General features: G+C 37.3%; 1 protein-coding gene across 4 annotated transcripts in view; it reads right to left on the bottom strand.

The window, feature by feature from the left end:
- PDE4D (phosphodiesterase 4D) overlaps nucleotides 1-25,486 on the bottom strand; it is an 801,730-nt gene that overhangs the window by 14,939 nt on the left and 761,305 nt on the right. For all 4 annotated transcript variants that reach the window (XM_061129751.1, XM_061129753.1, XM_061129752.1 and 1 more), the window contains 4 exons: nucleotides 3,725-3,818; nucleotides 2,181-2,353; nucleotides 1,179-1,277; nucleotides 130-294 (listed from right to left, as the gene is read on the bottom strand). In XM_061129751.1, coding sequence (XP_060985734.1) covers nucleotides 130-294; nucleotides 1,179-1,277; nucleotides 2,181-2,353; nucleotides 3,725-3,818 — 531 coding nt within the window. The remainder of the gene's footprint in view (nucleotides 1-129; nucleotides 295-1,178; nucleotides 1,278-2,180; nucleotides 2,354-3,724; nucleotides 3,819-25,486) is intronic.

The raw sequence follows: 25,486 nt of genomic DNA, 5'->3' as shown, positions 1-25,486 counted from the left end.
CCCCTCCCAACTTAATAATATTTCCAGGAAGCCAATTATTGTTGGCCCTGCATGCCCTTTAGTATGAAAGTTGAAGAACCATTTTGAGTGGCAAGTTAATGTCCTTGAAGGTTTAGAAACCAAGTGTACCTCTAAAGCAGGTGTGGACAACAGCACATGCGTTGACTGGACGACATCTGCAGCGTGAATATTATTGTGGTAGGCCACATCAGCGTGGTAATGATCTTCCAGGGTCATTAGGTATGTAATTAAAGTGTCTACTGGAATTTTAAATGTTTTTAATAAATCCCGTTCCTGTAAGAAAAGAAATCCTCTTAGCATTTTGTATTTTATAGAAAAGATTTTCCATACAGTGTGTTAACAGCGGCAACAGAAATCACCCCCTGTGTTGCCTATGGATAACCCAGACATGAGAGAGAGAAGCACTCTCTCAATGTCTAGTGAGGACAATGAAAACCCATGGGGGGATCCAGGAACTTCAGGGACAAAACCAGAGTCCAGCTGTCCTTCTGGAGCCCAGCAAAGCTCTGCCCAAAATATGTGGTGTCAGGAATGAGCTGCCCACTATCAAATGTCTGTGTCCTGGGATCCTGAAGGTAGCTTCCGTCCACGACCACTGACTCGGCCACTGGATCAAAGCAAGTGAGACACAGCATTCTCTTGAGGGCTTGAGACCTCCAGCCCCAAATTCTCATGTAAATCCTAACCCTGAACTGGGGCAAAAACTTGACAGGAATGAGAAACTGATCTGAAGAAGAGAGCAGTCCACAAGACAGTGATGGAAGAAATTACATACTAAGGTTAGTCAGCAAAGGGCTTATTCAATTTGTAAAGTTGACACTCCACTCCATTCTCTAGGGAAGGGAGGGTCACGTGGATGATTTTAAAACTATTAGTTTAATGAATTGCTTCAATCTGCCCACATCTTATCTTTTTCTTCAATGGGAAAAATAATATAATTGATTTCTGTTTTACCCACACTCCAATCTTCTTGTATCCTTACTTGCCCCTTGGTATATAAGGGGCAAATATATATCCCTTATATATATTTTGGCAAATAAAAAAGTATCAAAATAAGTAAAAGAGGGTAAGCAGTGAAGAAGATAAATCCATGCACAATTCACAGACTGGACATCATGTCACCAAATAAAAGAGGTGATAGAACTTAACCACGTTACCTGAAAAATGGTGTGCATGATAACAGTCAAAGGTCGGTTCCCAGACAACTCTGCTATTCTGAAAACATGAAGACCCCATTTGTTCACATCTTCTAGTTCCTGGGGTTAAGGAAAGATAAGAACAAGTTTGGATGCAGAAGTAGAACATGAAACAATGAACACAGTCATTTAAAAATTACTGACTTTAATGAAGAGATTGTTAGACTTTTTAAAAAAAATTCATTTTGAATGTAATGGATGCACCATGTACGAAGCAGCAGACTTTAGGTGAATCTGCTTAAAACACAAGCTAGAGACTGAATGGTCTCATGTCTCTGAGAAAACAACATAGTTACACACTTGAAATACTGATCTCAAAGTATTCCTCCAGGAGCTACAACATATTCTCAAAACCTTAGCTAGTTAACTAAAGGTAACTAGTTAAACTAGTTAACCTTAAGTTTAACTAGTTAAAACATAGTCTCACAAACCTTAACTTTAACTATTCAAACAATCAAATGTAGATGCAAAAATAAATACCATCAAGCCTCCTGTCTCTATATATTAACTAAACACAAGTGATTTATTTTTTCTCTTGATGGTTTATTTTGGAGATCTTTCTCTAAAAGCTCATGTTCATCTACCTTATTCTTTCTTAAAATTTATTTACTTTTAATTGGAGGATACTTACTTTACAATATTGTGTTGGTTTCTGCCATACATTAGCATGAATCGGCCATAGGTATACATATGTCCCCTCCCTCCTGACCCTCCCTCCCAACTCCACCCCATCCCACCCCTTAGGTTGTCAAGAGAGCTGCCCACTGGCTATCTAATTTTACATATGGTAATGTATATGTTTCAATGCTATTCAAGCGATTTAGCAAGAGCTTTATAAAGTGCTTTCCCATCTACCAGAAAAACCCCCATAAATTATTAATAATAAGCTCTTTCATTTATTTAAAACAGAAGGAATCAAAGTTCACTGCATATTTCTGATCATGGTACTTGAAATCATCTTACCTTGGCAAGGACGTCTTCTTGTTCAGTTTTGACCCCAAACCTTGGGATGCTTGAATTGGTCAAACTGGAGCTGTGCATCAATTTCTTGACCCCACTGATCTGAGACATTGGCCTTTTCTTTTTCTCCTTTTCCTTCTGAGTCGGAGAAGGAATTTCCACTTCATGTTGCTTATCTTAAAAATTTTAAAAATATTCTACACTTACTATTAATTCTGACTAGTTTTTTTTTCATAACATGCATAACTAGACAGATTTTAATTGATCATTATACATTCTAGGAAATATTTCCAAGTAAAACTCCTCTTAAGGAAGTTGAATATTTACAGTTTGATGTGGACTTAATTTGATACTCTGAAACACAAAATTAAGCAAATAAATTCCACTGCATAATAATTAACATCAAATATATTCAGTGATCACATCTTTGAAGGTTCTAATACTTAAAAAAAAAAAAAAAAAATCTTACAATCGCCGAGTTGGAAAAGGCAAAATATATTGGTTATTTCCACTGCTCATCAATTCCATTCCTGTCTAAAATTCACTTACTGGTAGGAAAGCTGCTTTTGCCAAGTAAGAACTCCAGTTTCAACCACCTACTTTGAAATGGCAGAAACTTCGTGCACAAACTGCAAACAGCAGTGTATGAACCTAATGGGCTATTCTGTGGGCGCAGACACCGTCTATCTGAAGGAGTCAGACTGCTTCTGCTACCTTACATTTTCTGTAGGGTAGTGATGTGGGGGATATATAGTATAACAAGGTTATATAGGGAGCACAGAGAATCTCCAATATTATCTGATAAGTAAATATCATATTCACAAGAACTAACTGTTGTTTTCAACTAGGACATCAGGTGTTACCAATACACTCATTCACTATTTCAAGGCAATGACTCCTTCAACTTTTCCTTACACAGAGCGTGTGTCCAAGAAATGTCTGTTTAGTGAATGTGCTAGTTAGCTATTACAGCAGTTTTGTTTTGATGGATCAAGGGTATGTTCCAGTTACTGACTTGTCCTTCCTGCGTTTTCTTTCTGTGGATGGAGGATGGCGTGGTGGTGTCCCAGTGCACCACACTCTCAGCTACTCTCAACAAGCTTTTCCTCAGCAATTGTGTTACATCTCTCTGCCTCTCCAGCCTACCAGGCACGATTTCCATTGGACTATCAACTCATTGACTTTAGGGACTATTTTTAACTGATTATTAAATACCTACTGTCCAGCAATGGCTGGCATTTAACAAGAATTTGTTGAATGCATGAATAGATTTTTCTAAAAAATACATTTTACAGTTGATTACTTTGGAAAATGGGAAATATACAACTTTAAATCAGAGAATCCCTAAACTCTTGAATGAAACTAAAAGATAAAAAAAAATGTACTTTGTCACCTTAGGTTCTAAAGCTTAGAGGCCCACTGATATGATGACTGAAAACAAATGGAATTCCTAACTCTTAGTGAGTTCCAAAACAAGTTTGCACCCCAATCCACCTCTAAAGACAACCAAACAATAAAAAAGAGAAATTTTAAATTGTTATTCTCACCTAAAAATGTATTTGATATATACTCTGACACTTGATTTCCAGACCGACTCATTTCAGAGAGATGGGTGAGCTCTCGATTAAGCATCCTTTTAAACTGAAAAAACAGAAAGATAAAATGAAATAACAGAAGAGGAAAGTTTAAGTGAAATAACATGAGCATATGCTAAGATACAGAAAATATGCCAAAGAATCTTTAACACATCCTGACTCTTTAGGTCAGTGTCATCCAATAGAACTTTCTACAATGATGAAAAAATTCTATACTCTCCACTCTCCAGAGATTAGTGGCTAGGAACCAATAGCTACATGTGGCTATCAAGCCCTTTAAATATGGCTAGTATAAAGGAGGAGCTGAATTCTGGATTTTATTTAATTTTAATGAATTTAAACTGCAAAGTCACGTGAAGCTAGGGGCTACCATAAATGGACAGCACACATTTAGATATTCCAGGAGGACATTGGGGGGAGAATGCATAAAAATAGCATGAATTATTAGCATTTAGAGAGGAAAAAAAACTAATTTATAAACACACAAAAGGGCTGCCACACAATGAAACATGGTATTTTTTTATCGATTAATTTATCATTAGCAGAAATGAATACGTATACTGATCAGAGATTAAAATGTAGTCTTTTCCCCCAAAGCAGAACTGAATAGATTTGAGTACTCTCCCATACTATAGAGAAAATATTTGAATAGGTAATACATAAAGTTTCCTTTTTAAAGTTTTTTAAGTAGGGATTTACTGGTTTTCAGCATCCACAGAATTTACCAATTTATTGCCATAAGTCCCATAAATACAATTGAAAATGGACCTGTTCAGCTGAAACTTCATTGCTTCACAGTTTATTTTACTGGTTTCCTGGTGCCCATTTTATCCAAAGAAACTTATCTACCATCTGGAATTTATCTATCACCAGCACATGGCATTATCAAAACCAGAATTCTCAATGATGTTACGCTTTCCTAGCCATTGTTGCTTCTCAATGTATCTTCCTTTGACTTCCCAAATAACTCAAATACACCTTTTAATATACCTTAATATTTCTTTTAATGTACTAAACAATATATTTTATCTACATAGAGCAACAACTAAATACTTCATCCCCCAAAAACCTTTAAAATTGTGAATTTCATCATAAATCCTCAATTAAGTCTGGCGTAAAGAGAGTAGTGAGTTCATCATTTAGTAATGTCTGAAATGTATTTTTAACTCAGTATTTAATTAGTTTATTAAAATTTTTAAAAAATTTTGACTCTGCACAATTCATACCAAGGTGTTATATATAATTCAAGATAATTTGGCAAATCGCTTCCAGAGTTAATCTTATTGATCATCTAAATTAGGTATCAGAATTGATCACTGTAAAGTACTGAGATCAATAAAAAATTCCAGTATACTGTTGGATATAAGAAATGCATATTAGCATTTTCTGTAGGCAAAACTGAAGAACTGGCTATAACCAACAGAGATACCTCTGGTTGTTAATTTACAGACTGATGATGCTCATTCTCAAACTCAGAAACACAAAGTTCACTTCTGCTGTATATTTTTATTTATCTTGCTCTGATTAAAAAATGCATGTAGAACTCATGTATATCCTCACTGTCTCACTGCTAATAACAGTATATAATTAGCTATGCCTTTTTCCTTTGCGTATATTTGTTGAAATACAGTTGACAATATCATGAGTTTCTGGTATACAACATAGTGATTTGGTATTTTAACATTAATAGATTCTGTACCAAACAAAGTTATCATAATATTATTGATTGTATTCTCTGTGCTGTATATTTCATGATGTGTGTACATACACACATGCGTGCAAGCACATGCATGTACACACACACACAGTGGAATATTACTCAGCCATAAAAAAGGAGAATGGAATCTTGCCATTTGTGACAACATGGATGGACCTGGAGGGCAGTGTGCTAGTGAAACAAGCTAAAGACAAATACCATATGTTACCACTTATATGTGGAATCAAAAAATGAATGAATAGAACAGAAACAGGCTCACAGATACAGAAAAACCAGTGGCTGCCAGACTTGGGGAATAATGGATGGGTAAAATAGAAGGGGATTAAGAGGCGCAAACAACCAGTTATAAGATAAATAAGTCACCAAATATATGTATATTTTATATTTTAAAATTGGCATGGTCATTGCTTTGTAGACTGCACAATACCAATTTTAAAATATACATACATTTTGCTTATTGTCACTGAGCTTTATATTTTATGATCTACTGGGGAAAAAATAAAATTTGGAACCTTTCAAGAAAGTTCATAAAGATATTACTAAGTGTTCAAAACATTTTCTGTCCCTTTTTTATACAGTTATACTTTCTTAAGCAATTCACAGGCTATCATTTATGAATGTGTTAGATCATTTAACACACACTGGCATATAGTAGATGCTCAATATTATTTGAATTCTATTTCCTGGTTTCCTAGGCCTTTTATAGTGATAGTTTATTTTCATCATTGCAGGAATGGATGGAAGATCTAACTGTATTTAAACCCACATAAAATATATACCTAAATATCTAGCTCCCCTACCAATACCAAAAAATAATTTAGGGTATTATTCATATAGAAAATGGTCACTCTATTAAAAATCAGAGACACTACTTTGCCGACAAAGGTCAGATTAGTCAAAGCTATGGTTTTTCCAGTAGTCACGTATGAATGTGAGAGTTGGACCATAAAGAAAGGTGAGCACCAAAGAATTGATGCTATTGAACTGTGATGTTGGAGAAGACTCTCGAGAGTTCCTTGGGCAGCAAGGAGATCAAACCAGTCAATCCTAAAGGAAATCAGTCCTGAATATTCATTGAAGGACTGATGCTGAAGTTGAAACTCCAATACTTTGGGGCCACCTGATGCAAAGGGCTGATTCATTAGAAAAGACTCTGATGCTGGGAAAGATTGAAGGCAGGAGGAGAAGGGGACAACAGAGGACAAGTGGTTGGATGCCATCACCGACTCAACAGACATGAGTTTGGGCAAGCTCTAGGAGATGGTGAAGGACAGGGAACCTTGGTGTGCTGTAGTCCATGGGGTTGCAAAGAGGCAGACACAACTGAGCGGCTGAACAAAAACAAAAAACCATGCATAAGGGACTTCCCAGGTGGTGCTAGTGGTAAAGAACCCGCCTGCCAATGCAGAAGATCCCTGGGTCAGGAAGATCCTGGAGGAGGGCATGACAACCCACTCCAGCATTCTTGCCTGGAGAATCCAATGGACAGAAGAGCCTGGTGGGTTACAGTCCACAGGGTCACAAAGAGTTGGATACAACTGAAGTGACTTAGAACTTGTACCATGCATACGGCCCAAAGGTAAGTAAATATCTGTTCAATGAATGAAATTTTCTCCTGGAAAAAAATCCACTACTTAGGCAAAATATATTCAAGAGAGTCTGCTAAACCTCTAAAACATATATTTGATGAAATATCTCTTTGACCCGAAATGGTCCATGCTATGAGATAGAAGTGGCCAGTAAGAACTGCCTGGTCATGACAAAATCCTTTCTTAAAACTTAGGGGAACAAGTAAGGTTTTCAGCCACTAGCCCAGCCTTTCTATAGTCTGTTATACAGGAACCACTATCCACCTGCCTTCCATGCATTTCTTTCAATGTAACTAAAAAAATGTTGCAGCCTTGGTGTGGGGCAGTTGGTGCAACTCAGTCAGATAGGAACTCAGTTTTTCTACAGAACTTCCTTCTAATGTGTAAGCAATTTGGTATAAGGAACATATTGCCATATGCCCAAGAAGAAAAACTGCATGGTATCTGCAGATATGCCACACAAATTACTGTATTTGACTGGAAGAGCGTGAAAAATGAAGTGTAATTTTCTTGGCAGTTTGATTATACAACTCATCAAAATAGCCAGTTGGTACAGATAACTAAAGCAAAAAATGCCAGTGAAAGAATTCTGTTGTACAGACTGATAAATGACACATTATAATGACACATTATATTCTACTGATTATTCTTGCATCATGTACATATATTCCCAGACTATCCTTCTCCCTTTGTTCAAAACCCCAAAGCATGGGTGAAGAAAAACCCTTCATCGCACATCTATCTCCCTGCCAAGATGTGGGAGGTGCTCCACGGAAGTCAACATTTCCTTTTAACCTAATTAGATAACACAATATTTTAAGGAGACCTCTTTCTTCCCAAAAGTATAGGAGATTTCCTAAAAACAATTTTCAGAGAGTCAATTAAATTACAGCACAAAGAGCTTTCCTAAAAGGAATCAAAATTGTTTCATTTTTTGTTTTTGATACTGATATAAGACATATAGTCCAAGGGAAGCTAAATTAATAAACCCCAAAATTACCATCAGTGCTTCCTTAACTGGTAGTTCTTCTTACAATTTGGTTTTGGAGTGTATAGCTGGATGTGCTAACATACAATAAACTAAATCACTCAACAATCATTTTTAAATCCAAGTGGAATTTCTCTCATTTTAAGATAACTACATACCACTTATTAATGTAACTGTAAAATTGTCATGAGGGGGGAAATGATTAGAAAAGGTAATAAAATCTATTTTTCCTAGAATGCTTTCTAGGTTCTCAATTCATAGATTTAGAAAAGACAAAATAATAGAACTGCTTTTCAAAAAGAACTGGTTGCAAAATGTAGAACAATTTAATTGAGCATTTAGATATCTTTAAAAGGGAACCTCTAAATATTTCAGACTGATGAATTATTCTGATTATTTCTGGTCTAAGCAGTCTGAAATGATATGTAGTTATTGTTGCGACAAAGAATAAAGAGGAAGATCTCTAAGTGAATGCTTTCAAATCCTTTGTTCTCATTATGCATCAGAATGTCTGTATGCAGCAAATATAAAGCATAAAGGAAAGTGAAAATGCAGTTGAACTGAATACTGAATATTGCTTTTTAAACTCCAGCTATCCAATTTATGTTTATTTAAGACTGTCAAGGAAGCAAAATTAAATAATAAAACAAAATTAAAGTATTCCCAAATTTAATCCCTGTACTTCCCCTCATGCCAATGCGCTACTTAGTGCATTATATATCTTCTAGGATATAATTAAGACAGTGGTAAAGGTCAAACATTAAGTAAATGCTTATTTTTCCCCACAACATTCTGCTAAAAATCATTTGAATATGCTGCACTGTGATACACTACAAGCTTGGTGGATGCCAGCATTAAAAGCTAAAATAAACACTGTATTAGCCATATAAAAACAAATCTTTCAAAATACATAAGACTAAATACATGTATATCTGTCCTTCCTAAGTGTTTTTAGCAATATAATATTAAAAACATAAAGCTGCAAAAATTTTTGCAAAAAGCATTAAAATTCTGTAGATTCTCGAAGGTATTATCCATAATTATAACATGAATGTGAAGCCCTTCAAAAAGTATCAAATATGAGCTGTCCAGAAGCTAAGAAATGAATTCCAGAGAGACTAGGGGGGTATGCTTCTTTATTACTCTGTACACTTTTCTCTATTTAAAAAAAATAATAAACCAAGAAATGGCTAGCAAAATTCAAATAATGAAAATTACAAAAATCTGGAATCTAGATTTTAAGGAAGGTGGAAAATCATGACTATTTGGACAACTAAAACTGAAATAAGTTTTCTTAGAATGCAAGTAAATCTCACAAGAAAGAGGAAATTTTGCTTTAAAAAGAAACAAAGAAAATGAAAAATATTTCAATCTGAGAGTGCTTAAAGTAATGGAAAAGGACTCTCTAAAAATGTGTATTGTGATTTGCTCAAGCATTCAAGAATAAACACCAATTTCTGAAGTGATGCCTCATTTAGGACTGAAAAAGGTTTTTCTACCTCATGTCTATATTAAACAGTTAGGATTGCCAGGTTAGCATTACCACAGGGCATGCAAGAAGCTTGCCAAGCAGGAACATAACCTTATGAAATGCAGTGTACTAATTCATTTTTTGAGATTAACAAATATAGCAGTATCATATATATTTACATCTTTCAGTTTTATAAAGAGATCAAGTGTTCATTTGTATAAAATCTAAATTTACATATCACCTAAAAATTAAATAATGTCAATTTTAATGTCAGCTATATCCAAAGGTTGGAAAAAAACCAAAAAACCCCCTCCTCATCAGGTAAAAGTAGTACAGCTTTTTAGAAAGAGCCATAAATTAATTTTTATAAACTTTAAATGCTACATACTAACTAGAGCCCATGTACCAATTATAATTTAGCCCAATTATTTATCTCCAATGGATTTAATTACCTTGACACTTAAAAAAAAACTCAAATCTATACAAGATAAAACAGAAGAAATGCTGGAAATTAAAGTTATTTTAACATGCAAATTACAACTAATTAAAGTTATACAATTTCTTCTTATCTTGACCACTAAAAACACAAGTTTTCTGTAGCTCATGTCTAAAGAAAAGTAAAAGATTGCTTAGAAAGCTTTACTCCATTGTAATTTATTAAAATTATTAGTTATGTAATCAGAGTAATCAGGAGTTTACAAAGGCTAAATAAATCTTACCTTTATGTAGCCCCAAGATACTGACAGTAAATAGTTTGCTTCAGGCATTTTTGATTGATTATATAGACAGTAAGTTCTAAAATAAGTATATCTTCAAAACCTTGATACTTAGCAATCTCCACAAGCACGGAGTATGTAGATTTTTAAAGATTTTTGGTAATTAAGTACACATAAGAAAGCCTCGCATTAGATCCCATCCAGTCGGTTTCCCATTGAATACATGCCATTTGTAAAACTCCAGAATGCAACAGAATTCAACCACTATTCTGAATAAAGACAATTCATGTGATAAAGAAACATCTAAAGATCTAAGGGTCTGCATCTTTCTCTCCCTGAGCTCTAGGGCTTAATGAATAATGTATGTCAAGATGCTTAGCTGCAAGAAAGACTAGTTCTGTCAAAAGCTACCAAATAAGGAACTGCAGGGAAGCCAGAAAGAGTGACAAGAAACCCCTCCCATAAAACCCCAACTATGCACCAATCACATTGCGTTCCTGGGTCTATCAAGGCAGGGGGCGTGGACTACGCCCAAGCTGCTCTGTGATTGGTTGGCAAGGGCGAACCTCTGGGGAGGAGGTTTTTCTCCTCACCTCTGGTAAACGCCGTTTAATAATGGTATCCCTACAGCTGAGGCTGCCGCACGAAAAGATGAATGGGCTTTCCCTCTCATAGTGATGAATAACCACCATAAAACTGCAAAATTCATAGTTCATTCTTAAATAAGAATTGCCAATCCTTTCAGAGTCATTTCTATGAATTTTAATATTCTCTAACTTGTCTTCAAAATAAAAGTTGCTCTAAAAAATTTAAATAAATAAAAGCTGCTCTAAAAATGGCAATCAGACATTTTAATTGTCTCCCTTTGTCAAACTAAAACAAGTGGTTTCCCCGGTGACACAGATACAACTGAAGTTCTTCCTCAGTCCAACATAATAGTATAGTGTAATTATAAAATACAAATAATGTCCAGAATTCATAAATGGAAGTGATACACTTCCTCACCTGTGTGGCATTGCTATTCTTAGCGCCTTTTGTTTCTATTGTTATATGGGGTTGAGCTCCACAGCCTTAAAAAAATCTAAGGGTGGGGATGATTTATTAGAAATCTGATTGGGAGGAGGGGCAGAAACCTGAAAGCCAATGCACTGTATATGGTTAAAGAATGCAGATCTCTGTAGACCGATTTCAGGATCTGTATTTTGATCAGAAGAGAGCATTTTTATGATTGTGTATAGGTATAAGAGTGACTCTTAAGAATACAGACTTGAGCTCAAAAGTAATCAGGTCTTTTACAAGAAGTAAATAAGAAATCTAAATTCCTTCGGGGAAAAAATTTTTCTATTTGGTTTGGGATAGCATTATTCAGTAACTTTTATACTAAAGAGGTCTTACAGATAAGTCGGTTTCCCATTGAATACATGCCATTTGTAAAACTTCAGAATGCAACAGAATGCAACCACTCTCCTGAATAGTGGTTGAATAATAAGGGGAAAGCAGTTTTGCTCTATTTTAGCATGACGTTCTGTCCAGCCTACCTGTCCTCCATCTCAATTTGTACCCACTTCTCTGTGTTTCAATGACTTGTCGGAGTGGTGACTGCTCAGTCTTCGTACATCAGGTTTATCAGTCTCAGACAGCACACCCTCATCAGAAACAGGTAACCCCCGCCTCTTTGAGCTTCTATTGGTCCTTTGCTGCCAAAATCTTCAGCTGCAGTTCCCACCCAATGTGTTCATTCCCAAAGTCCCAAAATCTTCCACAAAAAACAATGTGAAACTCCCATACTTCACTAAAACTGCTCCCAGAAGAATGCAAAGGTCCTCCCCTTCCACTATTCTCTCATTCTCCTCAACTTCTCTGAAGTGTTCAACAGTCTGATCTCTCTCTCACTCCCAGGACCTGCAGCTTCCTGATGAAGTTTTTCCTCCCACTTCTCTGACCTTTGTTGCCTTCAATTCATCCTCTAATCTAGGATACACACAAAGACTCTCTCCTGGGGCAAACACTCTCTAATGCCCTAATGTGAATTTTAGTACCTTATTTACAAATGACTAAAGGATACTATTCCTGACTCTACCAAGCACCTCAGGCTTTTTCAAAATTGGTAGGTCCTTTTTCTATTTAAAGCAGCTCTTACTATGACTACTCCCATTTCACTCAGTGGGCCCATATTCCAGTGTCTCAAACTGAAATCTATGACTCCTTCCTGCTATTCAATAGGTATTCCACGTGAGTTGACCACTGTTAGATGTTTAATGTAATAATCCAACTGAATCCTTGAGTGACCCTGGTATATTCCCAGTCTACCACGTACCTTCCCTCCATGCTGTTACAAAGTTCTGTCTTCTACAGAAGGCTTTTTCACTTACTCTTGTGTTCCTTTCCGTTCCCACTCCCATCATCTAAATCCAAAGGCTTTAAAGGGTGAAAGAAGTGGAGAGGACTTTCAATATCATCTCCTCCAAACTTCTAATATTCACATAAAGTAATACCTAAAGAGACAGTGCTTTTCCCAAGTTCATTCAAGTACTAAGAACAGACTCTGAGCTGAAATCCTTTAGTGTATAACCCACAAGGAAGGCTCTCACTTCTGAGTGTGTCAGTTTCCTCATTTGTAAAATTGGTTACTGTGCTAACTGGTCTCCAAAGATGCCTCCTGACGAGCCGCGTGACCCGACACTGAATCTGAGCTGGCTTGGGTAACCAATGAAGGATTATGCCTATCTGTGGAGCCTGTCACAGGAAGCCTGGCAGCTCTTACCTTGGTCTCCATGAATGTGCTCTTGGGATCTCTGAGCCACCTTGTAAGAAAGTGTGAATATTCTGAGACTGCCATGTTAGGAGGAAGCCCATGCTAACTTTATGGAGAGGTTTCTGGGATAGGGACCCAGAGAAAGAAATGGTGGTGGGGGGGAGGGGGCGGAGAGAAGATGGGAGAAAAAAGAAAATGAGCAAGCACATAGGCATACCCAGCTATCTCCAGCCCTATCAGCGGTGCCAGCCCCAAGCCAGACCTGAAAGTGAAGAATCTATCTTAGCCATCCAGGCAATTGCCCCTGCAGATGACTCCACCCCTCATCAATATCTGACTGCAAGCACATGATGGATTCTTACGTGAGAATGTCGAGCCAAGCCCAACTAACCCATAAAACAATGAAAAATAATTTAAAAATAGATATTCTAAACCACAAAGTTTGAAGTGATATGTTATAGCAATAAATAGCCAGGACAATTATTATGAGGATTAAATGAAATGTTATATGCAAAGCTTAGGCTTCCTGGGTGACTCAGATAGTAAAGAGACTGCCTGCAGTGTGGGAAACCTGGGTTCGATCCCTGGGTCGGGAAGATCCCCTGGAGAAGGAAATGGCAACCCACTCCAGTGTTCTTGCCTGGAAAATCCCATGGACAGAGGTGCCTTGCCAGCTACAGTCCATGGGATTGCCACAGAATTGGACATGACTGAGTGACCTCACTTTCACTTTATATGCAAAGCACTGAAAACATCTGATACATAGTGATAAATAGATATTAGGCGATGATGATAACACTGATGATCATGATAAATATTCCATTACTGTGCCTATTTTTTTTTAACTTTTTATTTTGTATCGGGGGTATAGCTGATTAACAATGTTGTGATAGTTTCAAGTGGACAGCAAAGGGACTCAGGCATACACATCAGTTCAGTTCAGTCACACAGGCATGTCCGACTCTTTGCGACCCCGTGGACTGCAGCACGCCAGGCTTCCCTGTCCCAACTTCTGGAGCTTGCTCAAACTCATGTCCATCGAATTGGTGATGGCATCCAACCATCTCATCCTCTGTTGTCCCCTTCTCCTCTCGCCTTCAATCTTTCCCAGCATCAGGGTCTTTTCCAATGAGCCAGTTCTTTGCATCAGGTGGCCAAAATACTGGAGTTTCAGCTTCAGCATCAGTCCTTCAGTGAATATTCAGAACTGATTTCCTTTAGGATTGACTACTTTGATCTCCTTGCAGTCCAAGGGACTCTCAAGAATCTTATCCAACACCACACTTCAAAAGCATCAATTCTTCAGTGCTCAGCTTTCTTTATAGTCCAACTCTCACATCCAGACATGACTACTAGAAACACCATAGCTTGGACTAGATGGACCTTTGTTGGCAAAGTAACATCTCTGCTTTCTTAATATGCTGTCTAGGTTAATCCCAGCTTTTCTTCCAAGGAGCAAGCGTCTTTTAACTTCATGGCTGCAGTCACCATCTGCAGTGATTTTGGAGCCCAAGAAAAGAAAGTCTGTCACTGTTTCCATTGTTTCCCCATCTATTTGCCATGAAGTGATGGAACCCAATGCCATGATCTTTATTTTTTGAATGTTGAGTTTTAGGCCAGCTTTTTCACTCTCCTCTTTCACTTTCAAGAGGCTCTTTAATTTCTCCTTGCTTTCTGCATAAAGGTGGTATCATCTGCCTATCTGAGGGTATTGATATTTCTCCTGGCAATCTTGATTCCAACTTTTGCTTCATCCAGCCCAGCATTTCTTATGATGTACTCTGCATATAAGTTAAATAAGCAGGGTGACAATATACAGCCTTGACATACTCCTTTTCCTATTTGGAACCAGTCTGTTTTTCCATGTCTAGTTCTGACTGCTGCTTCTTGACCTGCTTACAGATTTCTCAGGGGGCAGGTAAGGTGGTCTGGTATTCCCATCTCTTGAAGAATATTCCACAGTTTGTTGTGATCCACACAGTCAAAGGCTTTGGTGTAGTCAATAAAGCCTATGTTTTTCTGGAACTCTCTTGCTTTTTCAACGATCCAACACATGTTGGCAGTTTGATCTCTGGTTCCTCTGCCTTTTCTAAATCCAGCTTGAACATCTGGAAGTTCTTGGTTCATGTACTGCTGAAGCCTTGCTTGGAGAATTTTGAGCATTATTTTGCTAGTGTATGAGATGAGTGCAATTGTGTGGTAGTTTGTACATTCTTTGGCATTGCCTTTCTTTGGGACTCGAACAAAAACTGACCTTTTGCAGTCCTGTGGCTGACCTGACCTTTTCCAGTCCTGAAAATTGTCCTTTTCCATATGTGGCCACAGCCATACATATACATGTATCCATTCTCCCTAAATCCCCCTCCCATCCAGGCTGCCACATAACATTGATCAGAGTTTCATGTGCTATACAGTAGAAGATGCCTATATTTGTAAACTCCTGGCTTATCCTTTTTAAAGGATAACATGTATACATACGTTTCCTTCCAACTGCATCATTTCATTTCATGCGTTAGACTCAAAACACTGTACTTGCTTCCTTACTCATGTCCTTTGGTGTTTCTCCTTCCACCCCCTTACACACTGATCTCAACTGCCAGGCCAATGTTCCTCAAATTCAGACTCAGTCTGCCACTCCAAAGCCAGTGGCTGACAATGTCACCTGCTTCAACATATCTGGACTCCTCTGGAAGCTCCGGCCTGACACTGGCCTTAATCCCTGACTTTAAGCTCTTTCCACCATTCCTCTCTTCCCAACAGGCTACTTTTCCACCCATCCCTATGATGAAGCCCTCCTTTTTTTTTTTTTTTGGCCACATCCTGTGGCTTGTGGAATCTCAGTAGTTCCCTCAACCAGGGACTGAATCCAGGCCATGGTGGTGAAAGCCTGGAATCCTAACCACTAGGCTGTCAGGAAACTATCAGTACCCTCCCGTCTTTTATTCTATCTACTTCAAGCTGGTTTTTCGAAGTCAAATTTAAATCATTCAAAATGCACCTCAAAACCAAATATTTCAGCCCTTCACCAAATTCTAACTATTCTATACCCACTCTTTAAAGATTACTTATTACTCTATATTCCAGACACTCTCCTAGATATGGGGGCATAGCACTGTGAACAAAGGTTTTTCACCCGGAGCTTACATTTGACAATTAAGTCCGTAAATACATATGTCAGCAATGGTAGGTGTAATAGAGAAAAAGAAATGATAAGGAGTGTAAGAGGTATCAGGGATAAAGGTTCCTCTCTTCTATGATGATCAAAGAAAGCCTCTGATGAGATGACACATGCTCAGAGACCTGAAGGAGAGGGAGCAAGTCACGTGGATTTCTGGGGTTAGAGGGAGTCAAGCGATGGATTTGCGAGAGCAAAGGCCTTGAGGCAGGGGGCGGGGGGCGGGGGGCGGTTCTTGGCTTTATTGGACTTACTGCCCGTTTTTTGTTTCCATCTATTAACCTATTTGTTGCTGGGAAAGATTGAAGGCAAAAGGAGAAGGGGGCGGGAAAGGATGAGATGGTTAGATAGCATCACCAACTCAATGGACACAAATCTGAGCAAAAACCAGGAGATACTGGCAGACAGGGAAGCCCGGCAGGCTGCAGTCCATGGGGTTGAAAAGCACTGGACCTGACTTAGTGACTGAGCAACAACAGCAATCAATCTATTTTATTCTTTAATGAATATTGGAGGGATGATCTTTTTCCAAAATGGTGAGTGGCTCTTGGAAAGGTTTTCAAATGTAACAAAGTGCATTTTCCCCTCAAATTACACTGCAATTGCATTACTCAAAAATGTACTGTGGATTAGCACTATGCAAAAAACATTTTGCATTTATATGTAAAAAGTAGTTGTGTTCTAGGCTCAGACAGTCATAAGTGAATTTTTTACCTTTGTGAATAGTTTCTGGGACATAGAGAAACAGTCCCTGATGAAGGACTATCCCAGGGGCTAGTTACTCCCCAGCTCCTGTCCATGAAATGCCAGGAGTATTCTGCCATCAGTGTACCTGAAATTTCTTCAATGTTCCTAGTGTTAAGAATGACTTTTCTAATTGTGTCAACTGCTTTGAACTTTGGCTCCTCAACCAGGGTGGAGGACACTTAAAGCAAAAAAGATATGTTATTTTTTCTTTATATTTCCAAAGTAGTTAATGAACCACAGGCATAAAAAGATTCAACTGTAGATCTCTGACCTGCTGTAGTAGGGGACATAATGGTAATAGTACGTAGTAGTAGCAGTAACAATAATAATGTCAAGTAAAAAGTACTTAGGAAGGTTTCCATATTTCTAGGGAATAAGAAATCTTTTAATCTCCGAGCTAAATTAAAATTCATTTCATTTTTCCCATTATGAAAAACAGACTAAATGCTCCTTCCGATTGCCACAGTAGTAAAGCCTGCAAAAAGAAATCTAAACAACCCAGAGGGAAATATGGATGAAACCAGAGAGATACAGGTTTATAGCTGAAGCTTGGTTTCTGATCATTCTAATGAGGAAATTGTAACCAGTATGTTACAGTATTTACTAGGCACCTACTATGTACCAAGAGCTTTATTTATCTCTTATCTCTAATCTTTGCAACATCCTGAGAAGATAGATATTATTCTCATTTTAAGGTGAAAAGACAGACACTCTTAAATCATCAGTAACTTGCCCTGGACGTGGAGGGGCTGAGACACAAGTCTAGGTCTCTTTAGTCTTTGCTCTTCATGGTGGATGAATATCTTGCCATATAATTAGGCTGATCCAAACTATGATAAATGGTATGAATTTAGGAGTGGACTCATTTAGTCTTAATTCTTGTGCTGACTCCACCTACTAACTAGTGAGGAAGCTGGTGCCCAAAGAGAGACTGGCAGCCTCATCTGATGGTGAGACCTACTTATATGTGCAAGTGCTATGTGAACAAGACACAGATGCTTGCATACATAGGGAGACTTCAGGTTTCCTGATTAGTAATTTGCTCCTCTCAAACATCCAAATCATTTTATATATGAACAAGTGCGTGTCTGTATGTGTGTGTGTGTGTGTGTGTGTGTGTGTGTGTGTACCAGAGTAGAAAAAAAAAACATAATTTCCTTCAGCATTCAGTTTTCTTTTTCTAATAATAATCCTCAGAATCTCTAATGGCCACTTCTATTTTATTCCATACTTTCTTGGTCCTCAAGCGATACCCCAAGCAATCAACATTTGTGGACTATTTCAGGATATTTAAAACTCTGCTCATGGAGTTGAAGTCTTCGATATACTAACACATGCTGGTACCACTGCCTTTGCAATAGAGGTCAACAAAGGTAAGACATTTTTGAACAGGGAAAAAGAAAAACAAACCAAACTGTGAGGAAACTGAGGCTCAGAAGTTCCAGTGTCTTAGCCAAGGTCACAAAGCCAAAGAGCAGGGATGGAATTTGAACCCAGGCTGTCTGGCTTCAGAGTACTCCAAATTGCCAAAAAAAAAAAGAAAAAGTATTTCAGGCATTAATCCATATTTACCCTGGAGTATATAAGCAATATCTATTAACATAATTAATTCTAAGATTAATTCTAAGGGGCTTCCCTGATGGCTCAAATGGTAAATGCAGGAGACTTGAGTTCAAACCCTGGGTCGAGAAGATCTCTGGAGAAAAGAATGGCTACCCACTCTAGTATTCTTGCCTGGAGAATCCCATGGACAGAGGAGCCTGCTGGGCTATAGTCCATGGGATCGCAACTATTATTACACTTGAAATATTTACAAATTATTTAAATTAGTGTTATTGACTCCTAGATTTCTCCTAACCAAGGGACATTCCTGGCAACAGCACTGTTTTTGCTAAGATGTACATCTTAAAATAGTTTATCCTATAATCAGTTATATTTATTTTACACCTTTCTACTTAGGATTGAAGTTCTGGGAGTTTTAATCAAGACACAAATCTATATAGAGTAGGCTCACCCACTCAGTAATGCTCGGCTTAAGATGTGCAAATCTAATTGCTATAAAGAAAGAATTCTGAGGCAAGATTAAACTTCAGGTACTGAATACAATGACAACTGCATACCACTGTCAGTAAAATCACTAAGTGGTCTTTTGCTTTCGTATGTCTTAAAAATAGTTCTGGAGGCAAACAATGATCTGGAATTAATTGACAACCTGTATTTCAAATAACAGAATTTTATTATCTATTTTTTATATTATTAAAACTACATTTTCTTTGCTTAATAGTGCAAAAACAACCATGACACAAGTAAATATACCAAATTTGTTTGTATTTACTGCCCTCTAGTGATAGTGGAGCCAAATGTGATTTAAAGAACAGCTCTGCTCTTGAAGAGCCATCACATTTCAGAACACAAAAACATACCTTATGGATATTTTGGAGACTTGAGATTAACAGGAACTCCTGGTTGATCTGGGGTTTAGTTTTTTTCAGGTTGATTTTTTTAAAACCAAAAATTATCTGAAAAGCTAAGAATCACTCTTTAACCTGGTTTGAAAGTTTTCACCAAACACTAGTTTTATTTAAAACAGGAAAAACCTAACGTTTATTGAGAAAGAAATTCTAATGTAAGAAACTTAATTTTTGTTGAAAGCTTCTTTGAAGATGAAATAACAGGACACTGATATGATGATATCTTTATTTAAATTTCTCTTACACATTATCTCATTAAAATGTTAGCATAGTATCCTATCATTGTCAATACAGCTTGAATTATATAGAGTAGACACAGAGTTTTCTATGTTCACAACTAAGTAGTAAATCCAGCTGAAGCCACCACCGCCACCACCATTATCATCATACTAACCAAGGACTTTTGTTTCACTGAAGAACAATTAAGGCAATCAATGTGTGCACAAACCTCATATAAATGAAGCTTCTACAAAAATAATCTTGTATGAAAGAGAACTTCCTACTTACGGAGAAAATTCACTTATATTAAATGGTCACAATACCAATCTTCTGGGTTTACGGTGACTATTATAATCACCACAAAATACTTAATGATATCCCCTCTCTACGTTGTGGCATGCTTTGTGAAACAACATAAACAGAAAACATCAGTCTTCTAAAGCAATAATAAAAATGCAAATAAGCATAATTCTGTAAATACATAGTCAATCTTTTACATATTTTATACTTGTATGCTTGAATCTTAAAGTAATTTAATTCATAAAATCTGGGTTATACGTCAAAGGAGAAAAGGTATTTCTTTTAACAAATAGGACTTAAACAACTGGACATTCATTCACAAAGCATTGAACTTCACCTTTGCCTCGCGCGATATGCTAACATCTACTCAAAATGAATCACAGAACCAAGTGTAAAATATAAAACTATAAAACTTCTAGAGGAAAGTATTTGTGATCTTGGACTAGTCAAACATTTCTCAGAACACAAAAAAAATGAAGCATAAAAGAAGAAAATGATAAACTAGACTTCAGTAAAATTATCTTTAAAAGAAGCTGAAGAGAATATGTAAGGACAAGCCACAGACAGGGAAGAAAATATGTTCAAAACACATTTGATAAAGACTTGTACATGGAATTTATAAGAAACTCTTAGAACTCAAGAGGGTCAATCAGCACATGAAGATGTGTAACATCATTAGTCATTAAGAAAATAAAAATTAAAACCAAACTGTGGTGCCACTACACACATACTAGAATGACTAAAATGAAAAAAATACAAATAACACAAAATGCTGGCCAGGATGCAGGGAAAATGGAAAAACTCTTACACATCAGTGGTGGGAATGCAAACAGTATAGCAACTTTTTGGAAAACAGTTTGGCACGTCTTTATAAAGTCAATAAGAACACTGACTATATAATCCAACAATCCCATTTCTATTTATTTACCCAAGAGAAATAAAAAACATATGTCCACACAAAGATCTATATATGAATGTTTCTAGAAATTCTATTGATAATAGTGGAAACCTACAAAGAGCCCAGATATCAATCAACTGGTGAGTGAATAAACCAACTGCGGAACATCATAAAATGGAAAGCAATAAAAAAAATCTGCAACAAGTTAATGGTTGAATCTCAAAAGCATTATGTAAAGTGAAAGAAGCCGTTAACAGAAGGTTATATACATACATACACTGTGTGATTTCATTCATGACATTCTGGCAAGGCAAAACTATAGGCAGGGACAGTCAGGTCACTGGTTGACAGCTACTGAGAGCAGTGGGAGGGGGATGACCACAAAGAAGAGAAAACTTTTGGGCAATGGAAACATTTTATATCTAGATTATGATGGTAGTTTTCCATATTGTGTAATCTGTCAAAACATATTCAGGAGCTGCTGCGTACATGCTCAGTTGTGGCTGATTCTTTGTGACCCCACAGACTGTAACCCACCAGGCTCCTCTGTCCATGGGATTCTCCAGGCAAGAATACTGGAGTGGGTTGCCGTGCCCTCCTCCAGGGGATCTTCCCGACCCAGGGATCAAACCCATGCCTCCAGTGTCTCCTATGCTGACAGGCAGATTCCTTACCTGCTGAGCCACCTGAGGGATATAGTAATGAATGAGACAGAGAGTTCTCTGTTCATGGAAGTCTTGGACTCTTGCGGCCAAAAGACAAAAAACAAGCAGACAAAAAAAAAAAAGAGTGACGAACTTGCTGGATGAAAGAAAAGGGAGTAATATGATGCCATGCTGGTAGACCATTAAATAGTCAGGAAGGAAATATCTGAGATGAGAAACTCATGACTAGAAAAAAACAAAACATTTGAAGCAAAGTATTCTGAGCAAGGGCTGGAAGCAAACAGCCAGCATGACAGGATAGGTATGTGGGATGAAATGGGAGGTGGGTCAGGGCAAGATCACGCGGGTCCCTGCAAGCCTCCCGGAGGGTGTGGGGTACCGCCAGAAGGTTCGGCACAGGGAGTGACACGAAGTGATTGACATTTTTAAAAACTGTCTCTGTAGAGGAGGGTACATAGAGAAGCAAAAGCAGATAGAAGAGGAAGAAGCACTTGAGGAAGAGTTGTAAGACTTGAACTGTTGGAAGTGAAGAAATAAGAATCAGCTTCTAGACTCCCTGCTTTGAAAGGATATTTGTGCCATTTGTGGAGATGGTAAAGTACAGGTGAGGGGCAGATTTGGAGAAGGATAAATAAGGAGAAAGACAGTCCTATGAATTAAGTGCAAGAAAATTTAAGTCCATGAAATGAACTTTTTTCTTTACTGTTGAGGGACAGTAACCCCCAACCTCTTCCTTCCAGTTCTTCACAGGTTGGATAAGGAAGGCTGCCAGATGGAAGAGTACTGAATGTCTAGTTACTTTCACAGTCTCTAAAGGTATTACGTTAGGATAGACCACTTTCATCTAACTCTTTTAACATGTTTTTAGAATAGCTCAATACAAAGGGCATCAATAGATGAAAATTCCCTCTTCATAGCAAATTATTAATGTGAAAGCCTAAGAAAGGTAAAACAACAAAACCAAAATAGAATCTAGCGGTCACAGCTGGCAATACGTTTATTACAGTAATATGTCTTATTTAGGTGTTTTAGGAAGGCTTTACTACAGGCAATCACAAACACAATTTAAAATGGTGCAATAATGGGATTTTTTTTTTTCCATTGGCAACAGTGACAGAAGAGTAGACCATGAAAATGATGAAATGTATGGTAGTACAGGGCATTGCTTTCTCCAGCTGGCTTCACCTGCGTTCAAATCTTGACCCTACCTCTTATTAGCACAATAATGTACAGCAAGATATTTAAGGTCTCTGGGCTGTGTGGAGAGTTGGAGTTAATGAAGGTAATCTAGCACAGTGTATTAAGCAGATGTCAAGAGCTCAATAAGTTTATACTGGACCAGAAACATAAGGAAAAATCTGGTTGAAAAAGCTACATGAATATTCCTACAATAATATCTACCCAATTGTTTATGCAATCAATAGTCTGCCTGCAAACTACTAAAACCATTGACACGAGCAGAAAATGCTTTGGAGATACCAAACAAAAGGGGATAATTTTCTCAGAATGCACTGACTTGACCAATGTAAAGATAATCCTTTGGGCTTCAGGACCAAATTCCAGTCTCCAAAGGAAAATATAGGTACAACTATATAGGTGCCATGCGAACAGGGAGATCAAGCCCAGTACCAATGAGGATAAGAAGCTAATCCTTTAAATCAGCAAATATTTAATTAGCACCAGCTATGCGTTAGTTACCCATTCCAGGAACAGTCAGCAAAGGTCAGGCAGCAAACAGGTCTGCTCTGAAGAGCTTACCTATTAGTGTGTGAGAGACAGAAGTCAAACAAGCGTGCACAGTCCTGATCCCACCTTCCTTTTATATGTCTTCCAGAGGCTGGATACAGGAAAAATTCACATCCTAGATGCCCTTATAGCTAGAGGGTCAGATATGGATTTACTTCTTCTAATCAGAAGAACCCTTGTGCTTCTTCCCACAAATTAGCTGTCAATCTGACTGCTATTTCTTTGTAGATAATCTGCCCCTTCTCTCTGGCTGTCTTGAGATCTATTTGTTTCTGTGATTTCTCTGGGAAATATCTGGATGTGGGTTTCTTCTACAAACATTTCCTGCTTGGAATTCACTGGACTTCTAGAATATGTCCTCTTCCCCATTCTCTCTATTCTCCTCCGGAATTCAAATTAGGAATGTGTTGCCATTTTGCTGGGAAGTCTTACCATATTTTAAGTGCACTGTATTTTACTATAAAATATAGCATAAAGCTAGATAAATGTCACTAATACTACAGCTATCATTTTTTATTCAAGATATTGCTTTAAACACTTTTAATTGCTTTAATCATTTTTAATTAAGTATGATTATTCTTATATCTTAAGACTAAATTACTCACACTAAAATATACGAAAAACAAATTAGGATTTTCTAATTGCTGATAAAGTAAGATGAACCTGTATGCTCCTTCTAAGAAAGAACTAAGACCTGCAGAAGTAGTTTAAAAAATAATTTAACTCATTTTTATTCACACATCAATAAAAATTGGCATTAACCACCTTGACCATTATTTGTCTAAAATACCTTTCTATATTTATAGCCTTAAGAGGGAAGAACGTAAAATATTTTTGCCTATAGGAATAAATATAATAGGGGAAAGCAAAATAAACTACTACAACTAGAAACAGACAACAAAGCCTGTTTTTCTTGATCTTCCAAATGCAAGTCTACTGCCCTATGAGACAAGAAGTCCATCACACAAGAGACGCAGTGGGCTCACCAAACCCATGACAGTGCCTGGATTCTGCAGGAGTCATCCATGCTGGAAACCTCCCTTGAAGATAGCAAGTCCAACCTTCCACCCAGACAGGAGTTCTATAGTTCACCATAATTCAGGGTCCACCTCTCTGGATTTCTTCCACTCTTGTGTAAGTCCCTTCTACTATGAGTGAATGCAGTTTTAAAACACTGAGCTAATGATCATTTACTTCCACTGAATGAATACCATGCTTCTCAAGCTCTTTATAAAGCCATCAAAACTGATTTAACTCTGGACACAGCAAGCGAAGACAAAATATGGCGCAGGCATTTTATTACAGAAGTTGCAATAAACAGAAGAGTAGTTCACCTCCTTAACTATTCACATAAATAACAAGAACACTCCAGGTCTTACAAACAGTGATCAACAGTTAAACTTGAGCAATTATAGTTTCAACTGTCACTTTCCCTTAACAGGTAGGAGAGCAAGCATGTGAATCAGAACATTTGGGGTATTAAGAAAACATACCAAACAGGTGACGTTAATAATAACAGGTGACTTCCATAATAACAGTTCTAATAATTCAAAAAACTGTCTTTCCCTAAAATTCATAGTAAACAATAATAACAGCTAATATTTAGCAATTGATATTGATGAATATTTATTTATTGTCTATGAGTACCTGAACACACATGCTTGTGCTAGAATATTGTTGAATACTTACCTGGTATTATCTCATTTACTTCTAATACCAATCCAATGAGTACTTTTATTATTCCCATTTTACAGATGAGCCTTAAGGTCTTAACCATGAAGTCTGTACAGAAAACTCCCAGGTTGCCTGTCTTTTCACCAGAAATCCAGTCCTGGCAACTGAAGGCCTATAGGACATTTCCACTGAGATATGTAATTTCACTCCAATTTCAAGTCTAAAAATTTAGCTGCTGTACCTTTTACCCCACTCTCTTCAAATCATCTTCTCTTCCTGGTTTTCCAACTATTATTCTTTCTGTTATTACCTGGGTTGAGAATTTCATCCTTTCCTCTGGCCGCAGTGCCTCCCCTAAAGTCTGATATATCCTGTCACCTCTCCTATAATCTTCCTCCTAACCATTTCTTTCTTTCCCTTCCCATCCCATTTCAGTCTTTCATCACTTATATGCCTAATTTCCTAATGGATTCTTTTTGCTTTAACTATTTCTCCTCAATATGATCCATCCTGCATACCACCATTAGATTTATCTTTCTAAAATCATTTTGTTATTTTCCTTGTAATACCTTCCTGATAATAA

Source organism: Dama dama, chromosome 25 (assembly GCF_033118175.1).
Source record: "Dama dama isolate Ldn47 chromosome 25, ASM3311817v1, whole genome shotgun sequence".
Taxonomy (NCBI): Eukaryota; Metazoa; Chordata; class Mammalia; order Artiodactyla; family Cervidae; genus Dama; species Dama dama.
Note: the sequence above shows the minus strand (reverse complement) of the source record. Positions and strands in the feature narration are given on the sequence as shown.